Below are 17752 nucleotides of genomic sequence, written 5' to 3'. Positions count from 1 at the left end.
CAAATGAAAACTTTATTACAGAAACTTAATAGATTTGAACTGCCAGCAGGGAATCAGTGGATTTGAAGATAAATTGATAAAAATGTTGCAATTTGAAGTGCACAGAGGAAAAAGCAAATGAAGGAAAATGAGTGGAGCCTCCGAGAAATGTAGTACGGCATTAAGCACACCAATATATGCATAATGAGAGTACCACAGGGTGAACACAAAGATACCCACACCCGTACACATCACAGTAAAAACGTAGAAAGACAAAGACAAAAAGAAAATCTTGAAACAACCATAAAAAAAACCCAACTCCTATGCACAATAAAACTGCAATGAGATAAACAGCAGACATCTCCAGCGAAACAATAGGGCTGAAGAGGCAGTAGGATGACATCGTCAAAGTGCTGGAAGGAAAAACCACTAACTAAACAATAACAAGAATAAAAACAACCAAACCGCCATCCAATGATCTCTATCGAGCCATTCCAAGCCCCAATGAGACAGCACTTCATCCTCACCAGGACAGCTATAATAAGGTGGATAAGTGCTGGCCAGAATGAGGAGAAATCAGAATCCTCATGCATTGCTAGGAGGATACAAAATGGGAACACTGATGTGGAATGTAGTCTGGAAATTCCTCGAAATGTTAAACATAGAATTTCCATAGGACCCAGCAATTACACTCCTAGGTATAAACACAAGAGAAACGGAACATATGTCTGCACAAGAACTTGTACACAAACACCAGTGATAGTCACAGCCAAAAGAGCACAGGCAGTGAGATCCATCAACCGTTGAAAGGATAGATAAAAAATGTCGTATGTTTAGCAATAAAAATAATGACGTTTTGATACACGTTACAATGCGAATGAAACATGAACACATTATACCAAGTGAAAGAAGCCAGTCACAAAAGACCACAAGTTGTATGCTTCCCTTTATGAGAAATTACCAGATTAGGCAAATCTACAGAGACAGAAAGTTAAATTAGTGGGGTTTAGGACTGATGGGGCTTGGGGAATGGGGACTGCCAGGGCTTTCTTTCTGGGGTGATGCAGAGTCTCAGATTAGGTGTGGGGAGGCTTGTACAACTCTGGAAATACACTACAAACCACTGAATTATACATTTCCAATGGGGGAAATCTCTATGATGTATGAACTACCTAACAAAAAAAGCTGTCTTTTAAAAAAAATAGTACCTATCTGTTAGCGTGACCATTAGGCTAAGCGACATAACAAATGATAGCCAAGCATGTGGCACAAAACCCTCCATAAGTTAGGGTCACTCCTTCCGCTACTGTCCTGACGATTGCTGTGTCCCACACTGTCACCGGCGCGGTCCCTCAGGAAAGGCACCTGCTGCGTGACAGGCCTTCACATGCCTATGCCTGGTGATCACAACAGACCTGTGATGTCAAGTAGGTAGAGACTTAAGAACTATACACACCGCCTTTTTTTTTTTTTTTTAAATAACCTTATTTAGTGAAATACGAAATATATTGAGTCAAGGTTCTTGCCGGCAATATTAGGAGGACTTTAGAGGTCTTCCTAGGGTTTACGGATGGTGCAGTGGAGAGTTCCATGACCTTGACAGATGTTATCAGTCCTTCCTGGGGCAGCCTATTTCTCCACCAGGCATCACACCCCGCTTCTACTGTAAGGATTCAGGTTGGACAAAACTACCCCAAAACCATATGCGGATGCTGCCACCTCCCAGCAAGGCAGGGTGACGCACCCTCTCTGCCCCTCCTGGCACCCAGACGTGTCCTATTTCATCACTGAAGTGACACTGCCCATTCCCTGCCTCTCATCACACAACACGGATCTGAAGTGCATTTATTATTCATGAGACCCTCAGGAAAACACTCATTTTAGTTTGTCAAGAGTATTTATTTACTATAAATAAGGCAATCAGCTTTTAACATTGATGGTGTTCCTCAAATCCGTTTTTAGAGAATGACGGCAAAGCGCTCCCAAACACAAAAGCTGGGAACCAGGTGAGAAAACTATCTATCAGATTGGAAACTGCATCGTCTCACAATTGTCAAGTATGTTCTCTACCTGAAGTCATTAAACTCTTAGTTAAGCAATATATTTTAGCTTACAGGTGATAGTCCCATACTGTAGGTAAAACCAGAAGAACAGAATATAATTTTTTTTTTCTCCCCTACCAGGGATCTTGTTTTCCAAATGCTCTCTCCTTGAGGATCTACAAAGGTGTATGAGGGACAACAGATCAAACCAAAAAGAATTCTACTGACACCTGATGGCCAGCGAATAGCTGGGTCAACCAGAAACACCAAGGGGGGAAAACAAAAGCTTAACTGAGATCAACCTAGGACTTTAATTAGATTAAAAAAAAAAAAAAAAACCAAGAATAAGAAGAACAAAAAAGGACTGTCCTCTAATATAAAAACATGCCATTTTTCAGCATACTTGAAGAGATTTGAAAGATGAGCAATGGGATAGATATCAATCAGGAAAGAAATAACAGACTTGGCAGCCACTTGAGGGACGATCCCATTCAGTATTTTTTATTATCTGGCTAATGAAAGATGACTTCTTATCCTCCCTTTTTCTTCTTTAAAATGCTTCTGATTTGTTCTATCATATGGCAAATGCCCCTGAACCCCACACTCATAAGTCTGGTTGAGGTCATTTCTGTCATGATTACCTACAGACAAAATAATCAGTGAAGTTGGATTTAATGTATTTGCAAGATTAATGGGGAAAGCATACCGATTTCTATCCCAGTGACCAGAATATTAAATTCCAGGGTTCATTATTCACAGGAGTCTTTTTTCTGCTCTCTTTCACTTCTTTATCTCACACGTAGTTGTCACTTACAAGTGTGCCGCTAACTCCCACGGAGATCAAAGAGAACCAGAAATCTCAAGCTGCTGCCAGCCAGCTCTGCTCCTGGGACCGACTCCAGAGCAGGGCTCAGCCACTGGGAGAGCCTGGGCTCACAGAGACCCAGGGCATCAATAAACCTGCACCCCTGCTGGGTTAATGGGAAGCACCTCGCCCAATCTCCACAAACAAATCCAAGGCTACTAGCTCTGAAGTCATGGCGTACCTCCCTACCACACAGAGGGCTTCCATTTCCGGTCTGAGCCTTTGTGAAAGAAAGCCAAAGAAGAGATCTCTTCCTTTAGTGAATTCTATGAAGAGTTCTAGCCCTTTCATTAAGGAATATCTGTTCTTCTTGGGAGAACATGGAAGAAATCAGCCACACTGTCTTCAATCCTAAAAATTATGCCAAATAACCACCACCTTATCCTTGGGGAATCCCTATTGTAGCCATTCTCCAATCAAAAGCCCTTTACAAATTAGAGTAGACATGGAATCAAGCCATTCCAAATGCAAAGCAGGCGTTAATATTTTTTGAAAAATTTTAATGGGATTTAGCATTTGCACATATGTAGTATTTGAAGGGACTGGTTACAAATGCCGCTTCACCATCCAGTATCCACACATACTTGCACAAAATCCTTATAAGATGCAGAGTCTGAATTCCCTCTTTCCAAGAGAGAAAAAAAATTTAAGACAGACTTAAAGCATTTTCTAGAAATGTAATAAATATATAAAAACCTGTTTGCCAAGGGGCACCTGGGTGGCTCAGTCAGTTAAGCGTCTGCCTTCGGCTCGGGTCATGATCCCGGGGTCCTGGGATCGAGCCCCGAGTCAGACTCCCTGCTCCACGGGGAGCCTGTTTCTCCCTCTCTCTCTGCCTGCTGCTCTGTCTACTTGTGCTCTCTCTGTCAAATAAGTAAATAAAATCTTTAAAAAAAAAAAAAAAAAAAAAAAAACCTGTTTGCCAAACCTTTACTATGGTCAAGACCTTAAAATATTTTGGCCACACATTTTTGCTCAGCTACCTAAGTCCTGTCTTGCTCATCTGTGTCCAAATGATTAATGTACTCAAGACTCGAAGTATCCGCTAAGCTTTTCTTCCCTAAAAATATGGAAGTATTTTAAGAAAATTAAAAGACAAGGCATTGAGATTTCGGCTTGGGGCAGCCGGAGGGATGCAGGTATCTTCTCAATGGGGCCAGACGATCCTCACTGTAAGGTCCCAGCAAAGGGGACCACCGGAAGCATTCAAGTGATGTTCAGTGTCTACGTCAGATACTAAGAAAATGGGGAATGTACCACAGAATCATCCGTCCAGGAAGACTTGGACTGCCGGGCCATGGCTTCATCACCGCAATTGGAACGAAGGCCCTATTCTGTAAGCATGTGATCCTCAACAGAATGGCAGAGGTAAAGTGCTTCCCAGCTTCGGATCAAATAATCCACCCGGCCCATCAGTTTCGTACTGCTGTTCTATTCGGAATGAAGACATTTCTGCGGTGCTGCACGGGCCAGTGAGTTACGGTGGAAGCGGCCCCTGGGAAGTTCTCGATGTCAGACCTGGCCATGAGCTTGAAGTACAATTTTCACACTGGCGCACTCTTCCCTGGTTCTTGTAAAACAACAGAAGTCTGGACATGTGCTTCTACTGCCAAGTGTGCCAAAGAACGACGTATTCTAGAGAGTATTACTTGGTGATTTCCTCCTGCTTTTACAGACCAAAGAAATGTGTCCTGCCATAATAGCGGAACCAGCTACAATCTCTCAAGGGAAACAGCACCCTGTCCCCTATCACACACCACCCACACCCAAGCTGTACTCACCAAACCTTTGCACGTTGAGAGAGCCACCGAGGAATTTTTATGGGATCGTAAGGAGCCTTGATAGAAACAGAAATCCTCAGGCGGGAAGGTGTGCACGGACTTAGTACCTCCTTTCCCCAGTGTCTGCACGATAAATCCGGGAGCCACCAGGTTGCTGGAAGCTTTCAGCTCCATGTGGAAGTCGTGCCTGAAGCCCTTCAGCCGAAGGTGGAGAGACTCCACCCCGAGTTGGGCCAGCGCCCTCTTCCTCCTTTGATGGTGTGTGATTTCGTGGGACACATAGTCTCCATTGTGGTCAACCTCATAGGGAGACACCAGGTCATATTCTGAAAGACAAAGAGAAGGTGCGGCTGAGTAAATTCAGGATTCTGAAAAGAATCAGGCAGTCTTGGAATATAATTTATTGCCAGAGGCCACTTCCGCCCAATAAAAATGATGGGAGGAAATTTCAGCATTGAGCCAAGCTCAAATCCATACCGTAGGATGTGAACAATCATAGTCAGGAGGGAAAATCTTCAAAGTGGCCTTTAGAGAAGTCTCTGCTGCCCCAAAATATGTTATTCCCAATCCAGCAAAATCTACAACACTCCAAAGGAAAAACGAATCACAGACCAAAGACATCCAAAAATGGACTTTTAGGATTACATTTCATAAAGTTTACTTTGCACTCACGATAACATGTAATCATTTATGGTTCTAAATATTTTTTTTAGCCATGCTTGTTTTTTATAAAAATTTTCATTGAGCTGACAAGAACTTTTAGCTTCAAAATACCAACAATTTATCAGAAATTAGTTAAAAAGACAACATGATGGCTATACTTTGCTGCTTAATATTTTAACAGTTAATTGTTAAATCAAGGAATCCTACAAATCATATGCAGACATCTTCCAGATGCTAACGTTTCCTACACAGTCTGCTCCCACTGAATACTGCTGTCCACCCGCTCACTGGCCTGAGTTCTTGGCACGACATCAAAGTTCACCACCCAGGGTCTTCCCCAATGTGCCCCATGGTCTTCTGCCCACTCTGATTCATAGTATGCTAGCCTAAAACACATGCAAATACATAATTTTTTGAAATGTGAAGAAAGGGGCTTTCTGCTTTCAGGGCACCCACACAGGCCTGTGGGGCATCAGGGGCCGACAATGTCACGGTGTGGCCCTCTCTGTGGGAAGCATAGACAGAAGCTTTGCAGCTCCTTTCATTATAAAATGGGCACCCAGGAAGCTGTGAAAGTCTTATAACCGGGACTCTTTTCTGCTTTAGTGCGAGTTGGACATTCTTCTTAGAGTCGTAAGATAAAACACAGAGATGGTGTTTGGTCAGAAGTAAGCAGTATTTGGGTAATAACTTTTTCTGGAAAAATGAGGTTTTCTTCCCAACCAATCTGTTTCAGTGCAGGTGTCCGTCCATGGGTCCCTGTGCCGTTAGGAACAGGGAAAGGTCACACTCGAACAGAGCAGGCAGCCGGCATCGATCAGAAATGGCACAAGGTGGGTTGGGGGAGAGCGAGCAGGCTGCAGATGGTGAGGCCCTGCCTCGAGCCCCCCACGCTGAAGCCAGCGGCAAAGTGTGTGTCCAGGGCCGGCAGTCAACTCGATCCAGCGGCAGGATAACCCAACGATCGGTTCTGGCCTTGGCGACCCCAGGGAGGCCGTCTGCTCCAGGCGAGAGCTTCGATGTCCGACCTCAGGGGCCTGGCCCTGCCACTCAGGGTTCAACAGGTACCCTGAGGGTCACGGGCAGCGGGTTATAGCAGATCACAGGACGACTAACCATCAAAATCTATGTTGAAGCAGAGCATTTGTGTCCCAGATGGCAAACTTTATTGGATCTGTTTCTGTTTTACTTAGGAAACCAAGAAAATAAAACAACTCTGGTTCAACTGTGTGCAGTGACAGGAGAAAGGGGAAACGAGTCAGGGATCTGCTCGTCTGGTGTAAGGATGTGACTGCAGGCTGTCCTGGGCCACTCCGAGAGACAAGTGTGCACGCCTTTCTACCTCAGTTTCTCCCCACTGCCCTCCACATCCCCAGCCTCCTGGATGGAGGGGGGAGGCTGGCGCAAGTGGAGGTGTTGCCCCTCTCACCCTGCCCCCGGGACTCTCAGGGGACCCCTCTCCCCCTACCCCAAGTCTGTGTCTATTCCGACAGAGGCTGTGGACACTTCCAAACACTGCCTAATCAGCACATTTATTGCACATAAACACATGATTACCACTTAAAAAAATCAAATTGTTTCCAGATGATATAAGCCACATCCTTATGACCTTTGTTTTGGAGGACATATAACATGCATCCTTTATCCGGAGGGGAGTATCTACTCTCTAGTATCTCTACAGTATCTACTCTCAAAATAGCGACTGATAAGGCTCTTTTACATAAACACATACAGCATCCTGTTGATAAATGCTAGACAACCAGCGATCTGAGGGGAAAGAATACACGGCCTGCTTTACCGCATTTGCCAGTTCCCCCCGTGTAAGACCCCCACCGTGGCTGATCTCCAGCACCAAGGTGATGTCACTCCACGTGCAGCGCGGAAGAGATACCCAGTAACACACCGGTCCACACAGAGTATCTCCCACACACAGAAACGATTAATGCAAATAACTCAGGAGCAGAGATAAGAGTAAAATAATGATGAGGGATGAGATTTGCATATTTTAATTCTGTTTTTAAAAGGACTCGTTTCACTATAACTTTGCATATTTTACTTTTCAGTGACCAGCTCTGCCAAACTTAAAGGAAAGGAACAATCAGCTCTGGAGGACGGGTACAGCCTGGCCCCAGGCCACCAGCTCCAGAAACAGCAGAGCCACGCTTTGTGATCTATGACAATCTGTTCCCAAGAACGAGGAAGAAAATGCACGATGGGAAGAAGACCCGTTTTTCCAATTTAGTCTACTGGGTCTCAACCAGCAATTCCTCTCCCACACCCCCAGGGAGACAAACGTCTGGAGACATTTCCATCTGTCACGGAGTGGGAGGGGGACAGTGGTGCTCCTGGGATCTAACGACCCAATCCAGAGATGCTGCTACACAGTCTTCAATGCACTCGACAGGCTCTTGGGACAAAGTAATAATACTGCCAAGGCGGGGAATCCTGATTTAGTCCCACAATAGTCCTCTCTACCAAATGTGTACTCTTGGTTATGTGTCAATGAATGTGGAAAAGGTCATCACTAAAGAATTCAATGAATGAACAAAATAAGCATGGCATCTCATCATACTCCTATTACTATCTGGAAATAAATCAATACATTACTGCAATAGACTGAAAAAATTAACTTTTGAGCTTATGTTTTAAGATTATAACCCCCACAACTATTGGCTTGTGATTTCAAGAAAAAATTAGTGCGATTCCTAATCTTTAAGAATCCTTTATTTTTCAACTTTTTTAAAAAAAGATTTTATTTACTTATTTTAAAGAGAGAGCAAGCGCACTCCAGAGCATGAGCTGGGGGAGAGGAACAGGGAGGGAGAGAAGGACAATCTCAAGCTGACTCCCAGCTGAACCTGGAGCCAGACACGGGGTTCAATCCCATGATCCCGAGATCATGACCTGAGCTGAAGTCAAAAGTTGGACGCTTAACCAACTGAGCCATCCAGACACCCCTGTTTGAGACTCTTTTAAATGAGACCTGTATCCTATACACTCTTAGTTAAGGAGAAAAACTTCACATATGGCTATTCCAGTCGGTGGTCAGAACTCCTTGATTTCAAGAGGTTTTCTGACCACAGCCTCAAGTCCAAGAACACTCTGGTTTCAAACTGAATGCATGAAGTGTAGTCCACCTGAGCATGCAGGGCTGGTTCCTAACAGCTGCCGAGAGCAGATCTGCACCTTGCATCCTACCCCTGTACTCAGTGACATCTGCACCTTGCATCCTACCCCTGTACTCAGTGACATCACATCCATAGCTTGGAAGCGACAACAGTGTGAGTCTTTTGACCCGTTTACCCCGTGGGAACCAGAAAATGCCCTAAATCCGGGCTCCAAAGAGCCTGTCGTTAAAGACTGACAAGCACGGGGCGCCTGGGTGGCTCAGTCGTTAAGCGTCTGCCTTCAGCTCAGGTCATGATCCCAGGGTCCTGGGATCAAGCCCCGCGTCGGGCTCCTGGCTCAGCAAGGAGCCTGCTTCTCCCTCTCCCTCTGCCTCTCTCCCTGCTCATGCTCTCTCTCTCTCTCTGTATCTCTGTGTCTCAAATTAATAAATAAAATCTTTAAAAAATAAAAGTAAAAAAAATAAAAAATAAAAAATAAGATCGACAAGCACGCTACCCGAAAGAGACGACCCTGTTTCATGTTCCCCAAATGTTTGAATGTAAATCAGTATAATCTTCCAATGCACACACACAAACAACAGGTCTATTATGTACCACGAAACCCATTTCTAAAGAACTTCTAAACCTTGCCTTGGAAGCATAACTTACTCTAGAATCAAAAGCTAACAAATCCGTGATACATCTTGGCTCTTGACAGGAGCCTCTATTTTTATTACAAAGGCAAATTTGTAGGAAAAACATTAAAATCTCCCACTAAGGAAAAACAACTCTGAATCAGCCAAAATGAAACAGGCGTACTTAAATGTCCGAAAACAGTTTAGTTATCCACCGTGGCATCAAGAATAGAGGGCGTTCTCTTTCCCGCTGCGGAACTGCTTCAGACACCGAGGAAAACTGGCAATCAAAGGCTGAATTATGCGGGAAACAAACCTTATGGCCAAAAAGAGCGATTCCAAAGCCAATTCGTGTAACAGATACCTAGAAATGCAACAGTTACACAAAGTGCACCCTGGCCCTACTGTTCTACGGTGAAACAAGGAACCTGCTGAGCAGAAAGAGTCTTTTCTCTGGGAGTGTGAAAGCCCTCTGGTGACACCCACTCTCTCTGGACTTGGCCGTTTCTAATTAAAGACCTAAAACACACAGAGGGTAGGCAGGTAGGGGGCTGGACTTTGTCCACTAGGCTGTGACTTCACTGATGACGGCTCACACCTTCCCTGCCAGTTTCTGACCAGGCGAGGTATGTGCATGACGTGGCAATGCTTGGCTTGTGACACCAGTCGAGGTGCCAGGTGATTCGAGCCGCATGCCAGCCAGGCTGGAGTCCAGCTCCCAGGAGTCCGTCCTGGCCAGGAGCAGGGGAAGCTCACTTGGGCAGGGAGGCTTTGACTTCTCCTTCCGGAAATGGTTCTCTGTCTGTATTGCTCCTACCTTAATAAAATGCTATACAGTCCCCTGAAAAATCTCCTGAGACCTTCACGAATTTTCATGATTTTAGAGAACTTTAGAGAACTTAACAAAAAACTCTTTTTTTCAGAAGTGTGTGTGCAGAGACAAATAGAACACGGATAATTAGATTGTGGAATGCATCCTGAGAGAAACATGAAAGAAGACAAGGGCAAGCCCAAGAAGGTGACCTTTAAAAAGATAGATAATTACCTTTCTCCAGCAATTAGGGAGCCATAAGCGATTTTTATGTTTCATATCACTTACATCTAGCGCCCTCTGGTGGTGCTGAAGGTCTTCTGTTCCAGCGTTCATCTACCTACCACTGTATTTATAGACTATTCGCGTACTCACTCAGTGGGACAGAATTCAAATAGTTAATGCATACGTCAGATTCTTGTCTTTATAAAAGATGGAAAACTATGTTCAAAAACTTTGAATTACTAACTTTTCTAGATTTTCTGAAAATAAGCTGGGATAATCAAACCTCGTCCTTCCTCTAAAATACTAACACTTGATATGTCGATTTATTGTTGGAAATGTTGCAAAGTACAAAACAACTGCCAAAGGACTGGGTTCAGATAAAAACCACCCAGCAACTGACATCCCACACCTGCCTTTCCCTTTAGCCTAAGGCAGTTCAGGGCAGGGCCGGTTATTCCCAGGAGATGTGAAATGCACAAATGCAGCTTGCCAACAGCACAAGGAAATCCACACATTGCAAAAGGATCAGACTTGTACGCCAAATCATGGCAGAAAGCACGGGCATTGCTTAGGCTGTCGCAAACGCTCATTACCCATTCCATGCACTATGTTACAGTTATGTCCCAACTCCTGAAGAGCATCCACTTTCATACTAACTGGATCAGTATTAAGCAAAAACGGCTTTCTTTTGTGTCCTGCTCTTCAGTCAAGGATATAGAGAGAGGCTTCACTTTAAAAGCCGGAGGAGGATCAGGAGGGGGCGAAGGGGTAGAGAAAGGAGTAGTAAGCGCTTTCTAATTTCCTGAGTGCATAAATTAATAAAACCTCTAGATTATTCCTTGCTTTTTAAATGTTCTTATTAAATATGTATTGCTCGTTTTTTCCCCCACCGCTTCTGGTAATAACGCTGGTAAGCGTTACTGTTTCACAACGGAATACGGTATGAATGTTGGTGAAAGTTGACTCATAGGCGCTCGCTCATAAGGCAAGAAGGCAAGGCAGCATCCTGGGAGGAACATTCGCAGAATTAGGAACATTCGCAGCACCTTATAAACCAGTGCCACTTGGTGAGGACTTGGAACCCCCTTCCCCGCAGACTTACCGCCTTTTTCCATCCAGTCCGGCTGAGCCGCAGAAGCCGGAGGACGCCAGACGCTCGGGCTCCCTGGCGAGGCCGCTGCGGGTCCCACGGAGCACGCAGGTGCCTGCTGGAAAACAGAGGCCACACGTCGGTGAGCCCGGGACTGCAGGGGGGAAGCCGCGGGGCACCCGCCCCCCCCCCCCCCGGGGACTCACCTGCACAGCCACCTGGGCCAACAGCAGCACACAGAGCGCCGCGCAGCCGGGGACCCGCAGGGCCCCGCCGCCCCTCGCGCCCCGCGCCCGCCGCCCGCGCTGCGTCCCCGCGGGGAGACCGCGCCGCTCCATCCAGGGGCGCTCGAGGTGCCCAGGGCCGCGGGATGGCCCCCAGCCAGGCGGCTGCAAGTGGGCACCGAGGACCCGGCCGGCCCGCGCGCAGGACCTCGCCCGCAGGGCCTCCGCCGCCCGCGCGGGGTTATCACTGCTGCTCCGCGCGGCGCGGGGGGCGGAGTGGCGGCCAGGCGGCGGGGGCGGTGGTGGAGCACCAGCCCGCACCGTGGGAGAGCAGCGGGAGGAGGGGGGAGGGCAGGGGAGGCGGAGAGGATCGGCGAGGGGAGGAGAGGAGGGAGCAGGAGGAGTTGGCAGGGGCGGCGGGGTGGGGAGCTGGAGGAAGAGGGCAGGAGGGGAGACAGACGGGGGAGGGAAGAGGCCGCAGAAAGCGGGCGGCAGGGTGGGGCAGAGGGGAGGAGGGCTGGGGAGGATCCCTGCGCTCGCCCGCCAGCCGGTCGGGGCCTCGCCCAGCTCCCCGTGGGCGCGCGGCTGGAGGGGTGGCCCGGAGGCTCTGAGTGTGAGCAGCTTGAGCCCCCCCCCCCCCCCCGGTGCCCTCTGAACCTGCAGTCGCGCCGCACCGCCCCAGGGCTGCCCGGCCAGCACCCCCAGGGCCAGACCTGTGCCGCCTCTGGCTCAGACACCTGCCGCCCACCAAGTGAGGCTGGGCTGCGCCTGGGGCCGCTGCGTTGGCCCTCGCGCTGCGTGTGGGAGAGCAAGTGCGGGACAGCGGCGCCCGGGGCTTCAGGGTGTCCTGCGGTTCTGAGAATACACAAAGGTGCCTTGCTCTTGGCTTGGGGAGTGATGGGAGGCCCGGTGGTCTAAGAAGCAACGTCTACCTCCTGGTCAGTCCTGGATGTAGAGGCGCTCCTGGCCCCGGGGCCACCTGCCCTGGAGAGTCTGCGTGCCCAGCTGCTGGCTGGCTGCGTGTAGCCAATCCATTAGGAGGCCTTGGGGCTCAGGATCCCTGCGGGCCCGGCTGCGGGCAGGGCTGCCAAGGGCCCAGGGAGCAGCAGGTGCTTGACCACTGGCCTGGCAGTCAGCCCAGTCAGTGTTCTACCACGGTGTGTGTGAACGCATGTGTGCGTGTGGACGTGAGCGCGGCTGTGCCTCAGTACCCACACGTGTGTATGTACCCTTGCGTGCGTGCACACGTGTGCATGTGTATGTACCTTTGCGTGCGTGCACACGTGTGTATGTACCGGTGCGCAAGTGCACATGAGTGTATGTACCCGTGCGCGTGTGCACACTTACCCGTGCTCACATGTGCGTGTGTATGCACTTGTGCGTGAGTGAACACGTGTGCCAGTGCGTGTTCTCACCACATGCACTGTCTTTGACCACTCTGCTGCACGGAGTGCCCTTTTCCTCTCTGGCCAAGTACCTTCTGCGGGTCCTGGAAGCCTGGGTTCCTACTTCTGTAGTTCCTGTGTCCCTCACATTCACTTTATCCCAGATTTGCCAGTTTTGCACATTTTGGAGAGGAAAGTGGAGAGGGAAAAGGTGACTGTGGTCTCTGGTTCCCTTTGCCCAGCTAGCTTTGAGCCTGTCCGTGTTTCTTACCTCTGGCAGTCTGGACGTGTCAGATATCCCCGGCTTGGACAGCAGAACCCCCAGGCTGAGCAGTGGCTGGCTCGCTGGCTCTCTCTCTCTTTCTCTCATATTTATTTGAAAACAGGTCTTAAAGTGAAAACAGTTTTACTGAAAGGCCTGCATTGGGGGTGGTCTTTAAAACACCTGCCTCCTCCCCTTCCTCCAGCTCTGGACAAGGGTCTGACTCAGTGCAGGGGGCAGGGAGCTCAGCCTGAGGGGAACCAGAGGCTGAGGTTGGCCGGGCAGAGCCTCCAGGTCTGGCAAAGCTTCTGCGGGAGGCTGCAGTTCCTTCTGTCCTGAGTGCAAGTCCTCACATGCTTGAGAAATACAGACCTCCATTTCTAATTATGTTGACTGTAACCTGCAAGGGGATCAGATTTTCCAAGTCTAGCTAAGATCCCATGAAGACACCCAGGGGTTCTTTTTTTATATGTTTAAACAGATGGAATGAAAAGATTCAGTTTTAGGATATTTTTTTTTTTCTTTTTGAGTAGTACCCAATGAGTCTCTTTCCATTGTGAAGAAACCATATCCTTTACAGCGATGAGTGTTTTCCAGTTCTTTTAGCTGTTCACTGAATTCAATGCTCATCCCAGACCAGGAATGTGTCTTAGTTGACACAGAGCAAACTCCTGCCTGGGGCCAGGCAGGGAGCTGAGCCGAGGGAGCCTGATGAACTGCATATGAGAAAGGCCTTGAAACAAGGTGGAGGGGAGATGAGTTGTGATTTCCACTAGGATACATATAGTTGGTCTTACCATTTCTGACAAAGAGCTCCTAAAACCCTTGGAATTTCCTAAGAAAAGAGTGAGAAAGGGGCCTTTTGTTATGCTAACAAGGTGACTTTGCATCCAAGGTAGGGGGCTGGTTGCTTGAGGGGCCAACCTGGTGAGTAGAAGAGTGGAACTTTCAGTCCCACTTCCTGACCCCCTCATTCCCAGGGAAGGGGAGACTGGCTGGGGGTTTAGTTCAATCACCAATGGCCAATGATTTCATCAATCCTCCCTATGTAATGAAGGCTCCATGAAAACCCCTAAGGAACAGGGTTCAGAGAGCTTCCCCTTGGTGAACAGGGAGAGAAGCAGGGAACTGGGAGCATCAGAGAGTGTGGCAGCTCTGTGCCCTTCCCCCAGACCTTGCCCTATGCGTCTCCTCCATCTGGCTGTTTCTGACTTATATCTTATTATAATAAACCAGTGACCGGGGGAGTAAAATGTTTCCCTAAGTTTTGTGAGCCACTCTACAAATTAATTGAACCTGTAGAGGGGGTCCTCCCATCGATAGCCATTTGATCAGAAGCTCAGGTGACACCAGATTCGAAATTGGCGTCAGAAGTGGGGGTGGGGAGAGGTCACTGTTACCTGAGCAGAGGCTGGGTCAGGGGCGTCTGGCCCCATAGCTCTTCTCTAAAGGATGCTTTATAGTCCTACAAGTGGAAGGAGTACCTCCACAGTGAGAAACACTAGCACATTCAGAAACAAGAAAAGGCCATGTTTGATGTCAGAAGCTTTAAATTCCCAAAGTGAAAGATTAGGTCAGGGCCTGTGTCTTGTGGATTATCTGATGTTTAGAGCTGGCCCTGAAGTCTGACTTAGTCCAGTTTAGGAAATCAGGAGCTGCTGGAAGAAAGGATCTCCCAGAGTGGGTGGCAGGTGGGATGCAGCCTCTGTGTTTCCTCCAGAGACCCACGCAAGTCCTGGCTGAACCTGAGCAAGTCAGCTTGCTGGGGGCTGAGAGAGTTTCACACCTTAGGTCTGTGGGCCCAAAGATCTGTCAGAAGCCCCAGAGCTTCAGTGTTGGATTCCCAGGCTGAGTCTGTTACTGGCTACACTCCAGAATCTGATCTCCTCCCTCACTTTGAGACTTGACTCTTAGAAAGAAGCCAAAGGGAAATTGGGAAGCAATGAGACAGACAAGGTTAGATTCCTTCAATCAAAACATGGCATTTATAAGCCTCTTTCCCTTTATTATTAAACACTTAGAAATTTAGCTCAAATATTAGTTTAGATTATTATATAAAATATAATTATTCAGTATTGTAATTTTTATTTATGACAGGCTTATAGTCATTATTATACATAGATTTATTTTTTAATGGATTTTATTTATTTATTTGACAGAGGGAGAGACAGTGAGAGAGAGAGAGAGCACAAGCAGGGGGAGGGGGAGAGGGAGAAGCAGGCCTCCTGCCAAGCAGGGAACCCGATGCGGGGCTCCATCCCGGGACCCCGGGCAGTTGCTTAACCAACTGAGCCACCCAGGTGACCCTACATAGATTTTTTTAGAGGGGGGCAGGGCAGAGGGAGAGGGAGAGAGAATCTTAGGCCGGCTCCATGCCCAGCGTGTGAGCCCAATGTAGGGCTCGAACACATGACCCTGAGATCATGACCTGAGCCGAAATCAAGTCTCTGAAATCAAGTGTAGTGAGTATTTGATAAGTGAGTAAATTATTCTCTGTATGTTTAGCTTCCATTCTGTCTCCTCAATCACAAGATTCCATGTTCTTGTTTCATGGAAGGCAGGTCCTTTTCTGGACAGGAAGTACCAGGAGTTTCAAGAAACTTAATTCTGGCTCCTGAAGGAGGTCATGTTGAAACCCCTCAAAAACATAAAGTTGCACAAAAATCAAAACGGCTGCAGGAGTGCTTAAGGGAAGATGGATTTCAAACTAAGTAACCTATTTCCTCTCTTCCCCAGGCCTCCGCTCCTCCCTTCCTAGCCTTTTGTTTCAGGAACCCCGAGTCCTTCTGACGCACGAGGCTCGACTGCCATCTGATCTCAGGCAGGAACTGTCCACACTGGTGGCTGCTGGTGGCCTGGCTGACCGGATCCTCTGCGTCCTCTTCGAGTAGCCATCATGGTGGGCGTGATCCGGTTCCTTTGGCGACGCTTCTTCTGCGCCAGGTCCCACTCCCCTGTCCAACAGGCCTTTGCCTGCTCTCTTGTGGTGCTCTGCATCACTCTAGAACATAAAAATTGTCATTCCCTGTGGCCACGGCTGCCAGTGTTTTTCCCATTTCTGCCTCTGGTTTTGCCAGCAATCAGAGGGAGCTCGCCTCACATGCACCCTATTCATGGCCAACTCCTTCTTTGCTCCCACTCTCCTGTGGACACTCATCCGCTTTTCCTGAATGGACGAGGAGCGCCATGGCGCAGGATTGCAAGAGTTTCCTTGGGGAGTCATAGGTTCAGAGTGGGGAAGGGACTGTACGTGGCTGGGCTGCAGATGGGGCGACCAACATGGACTAATTTATCAGAAAACAGGTGAGAAATGACGGTGGCCTGCAGAAGCGCGTGACGTTGGGTTTGTGGACAAACGAACAATGTTAAGTTTATTTAACAGGATTGGTGGAAGTTACAAAGTGGATGAATGCACAAATGAGAACAATTAAAGAGTAATCAAGATATTTTAAGTGAGCAGCTCACTGCCAGGACAGACAATAGTGAATGCGGAGCATTGTTCCAGATTTTACAGCCTAGTAAAATTCCCCAATGAAAACTCTCAAAGAAAACCAACCCCCAGTGGCCAGGCTTCCATTTTCCTAAGCTAAGAAAAATATGGTAAATGCATTATCTCAAAATTAAGAAGTCTTTTTGAATTGAAAGCCTTTAACTTAATGGAATGCTCATTATGTTGACCTGATTGTTCTTATTCACCACTAACCACCCTGAGTCTGTAAACAATTAGAAAAATGAATTCAGGATGGGACTCTCCACGGTGTCGTGACCTGACAGAGGCCATAAGCTTCAGGGAGTATCTGAGAAGCAAGTGAGAAAAGAGGTTGGAATGAGTCCCACGTGGAAGAGAAATCATTGATAAAGGCGCTCAGGCGGTGCTTGGCCTTGCTTTCCTGGGTCCTGAGTCCTCTGAAGGAACCTCCCTGGTTTACATCGTGGCATGCATTCCAAGGCCGCTCACCACACCTTGGCTGAGCACCTTCTACCTTTGTGCCAGGCTCGGCCCTTTCTCTGCGGGTTTTATGTGCTAGTGAATGAATCCCCAAAGCTGCAGCCCCCCACCAAAGTCAGAGCATGCAGGAGCCTGAAGCTTAGCACCTCTGATTCTTGCTCTAGCAATAAAATGGCAGTTGGGCAAAAAAATTGGAATGGCCAAACCCAAACATTGGCATAACCCGAGAGGCCCCCCAAACACTACAATACAAACCCCAAAGCCCACCCAAAACCTCCTCCACATGTACTTACTGTTGCTAGTAATTATATCCTCAAAGCTCCTGGACTTTCAGTTTACCGGTGCCCCAAACCTCAGGCCCTCCAGCCCACCCTGTTTGGAAGGGGCAGCATCTAGACATTACCACGGGGACCCACGAAATGAAGGGCACAAGCTCCCAAGCGGAAAGAGGAATAGGAGGGGTCATCAGACCTGGTTTCTTCTTCCAAACTCCACTACTGAGTAGGTGACCCCCTTCCTGGGGACACTGAGTGGCAGAGGGGATGGAGATGAGCCCCAGAGCTCCCCTCAGAGTGGAGAGAGGGCACGGAGCATGCTCTTTAACAGTATGGGAAAGAGTTCAAAAATGCTCTTATTTGAAGGAGTTTCTTGTTAAACATGCCCCGTTCATGGAATTTGTCCTTGTACCAGCACATTCATGACAATAACAGGGCAGTGACAAAAAGCATCGCATG

At 47.9% G+C, this 17752-nt stretch overlaps 1 protein-coding gene and 1 long non-coding RNA gene across 2 annotated transcripts in view; one reads left to right on the top strand and one right to left on the bottom strand.

The window, feature by feature from the left end:
• The window catches only part of ADAMTS16 (ADAM metallopeptidase with thrombospondin type 1 motif 16), a 141707-nt gene extending 130040 nt beyond the window's left edge, over positions 1–11667 (bottom strand). Inside the window, exons 1-3 of the mRNA XM_078066540.1 lie at positions 11405–11667; positions 11211–11316; positions 4668–4993 (exon numbers count right to left, since the gene is read on the bottom strand). Of these exons, the coding sequence (XP_077922666.1) occupies positions 4668–4993; positions 11211–11316; positions 11405–11536 (564 nt within the window). The 5' untranslated portion in view covers positions 11537–11667. The remainder of the gene's footprint in view (positions 1–4667; positions 4994–11210; positions 11317–11404) is intronic.
• On the top strand, positions 10770–16099 carry LOC118528497 (uncharacterized). The gene is made up of 2 exons (XR_013445466.1): positions 10770–11340; positions 15806–16099. It is a non-coding gene; the product is annotated as an uncharacterized LOC118528497 (long non-coding RNA).
• Positions 16100–17752: the final 1653 nt, after the last annotated feature.

This window comes from Halichoerus grypus, chromosome 2 (assembly GCF_964656455.1).
Source record: "Halichoerus grypus chromosome 2, mHalGry1.hap1.1, whole genome shotgun sequence".
In the NCBI taxonomy this organism is placed as follows: Eukaryota; Metazoa; Chordata; class Mammalia; order Carnivora; family Phocidae; genus Halichoerus; species Halichoerus grypus.
Note: the sequence above shows the minus strand (reverse complement) of the source record. Positions and strands in the feature narration are given on the sequence as shown.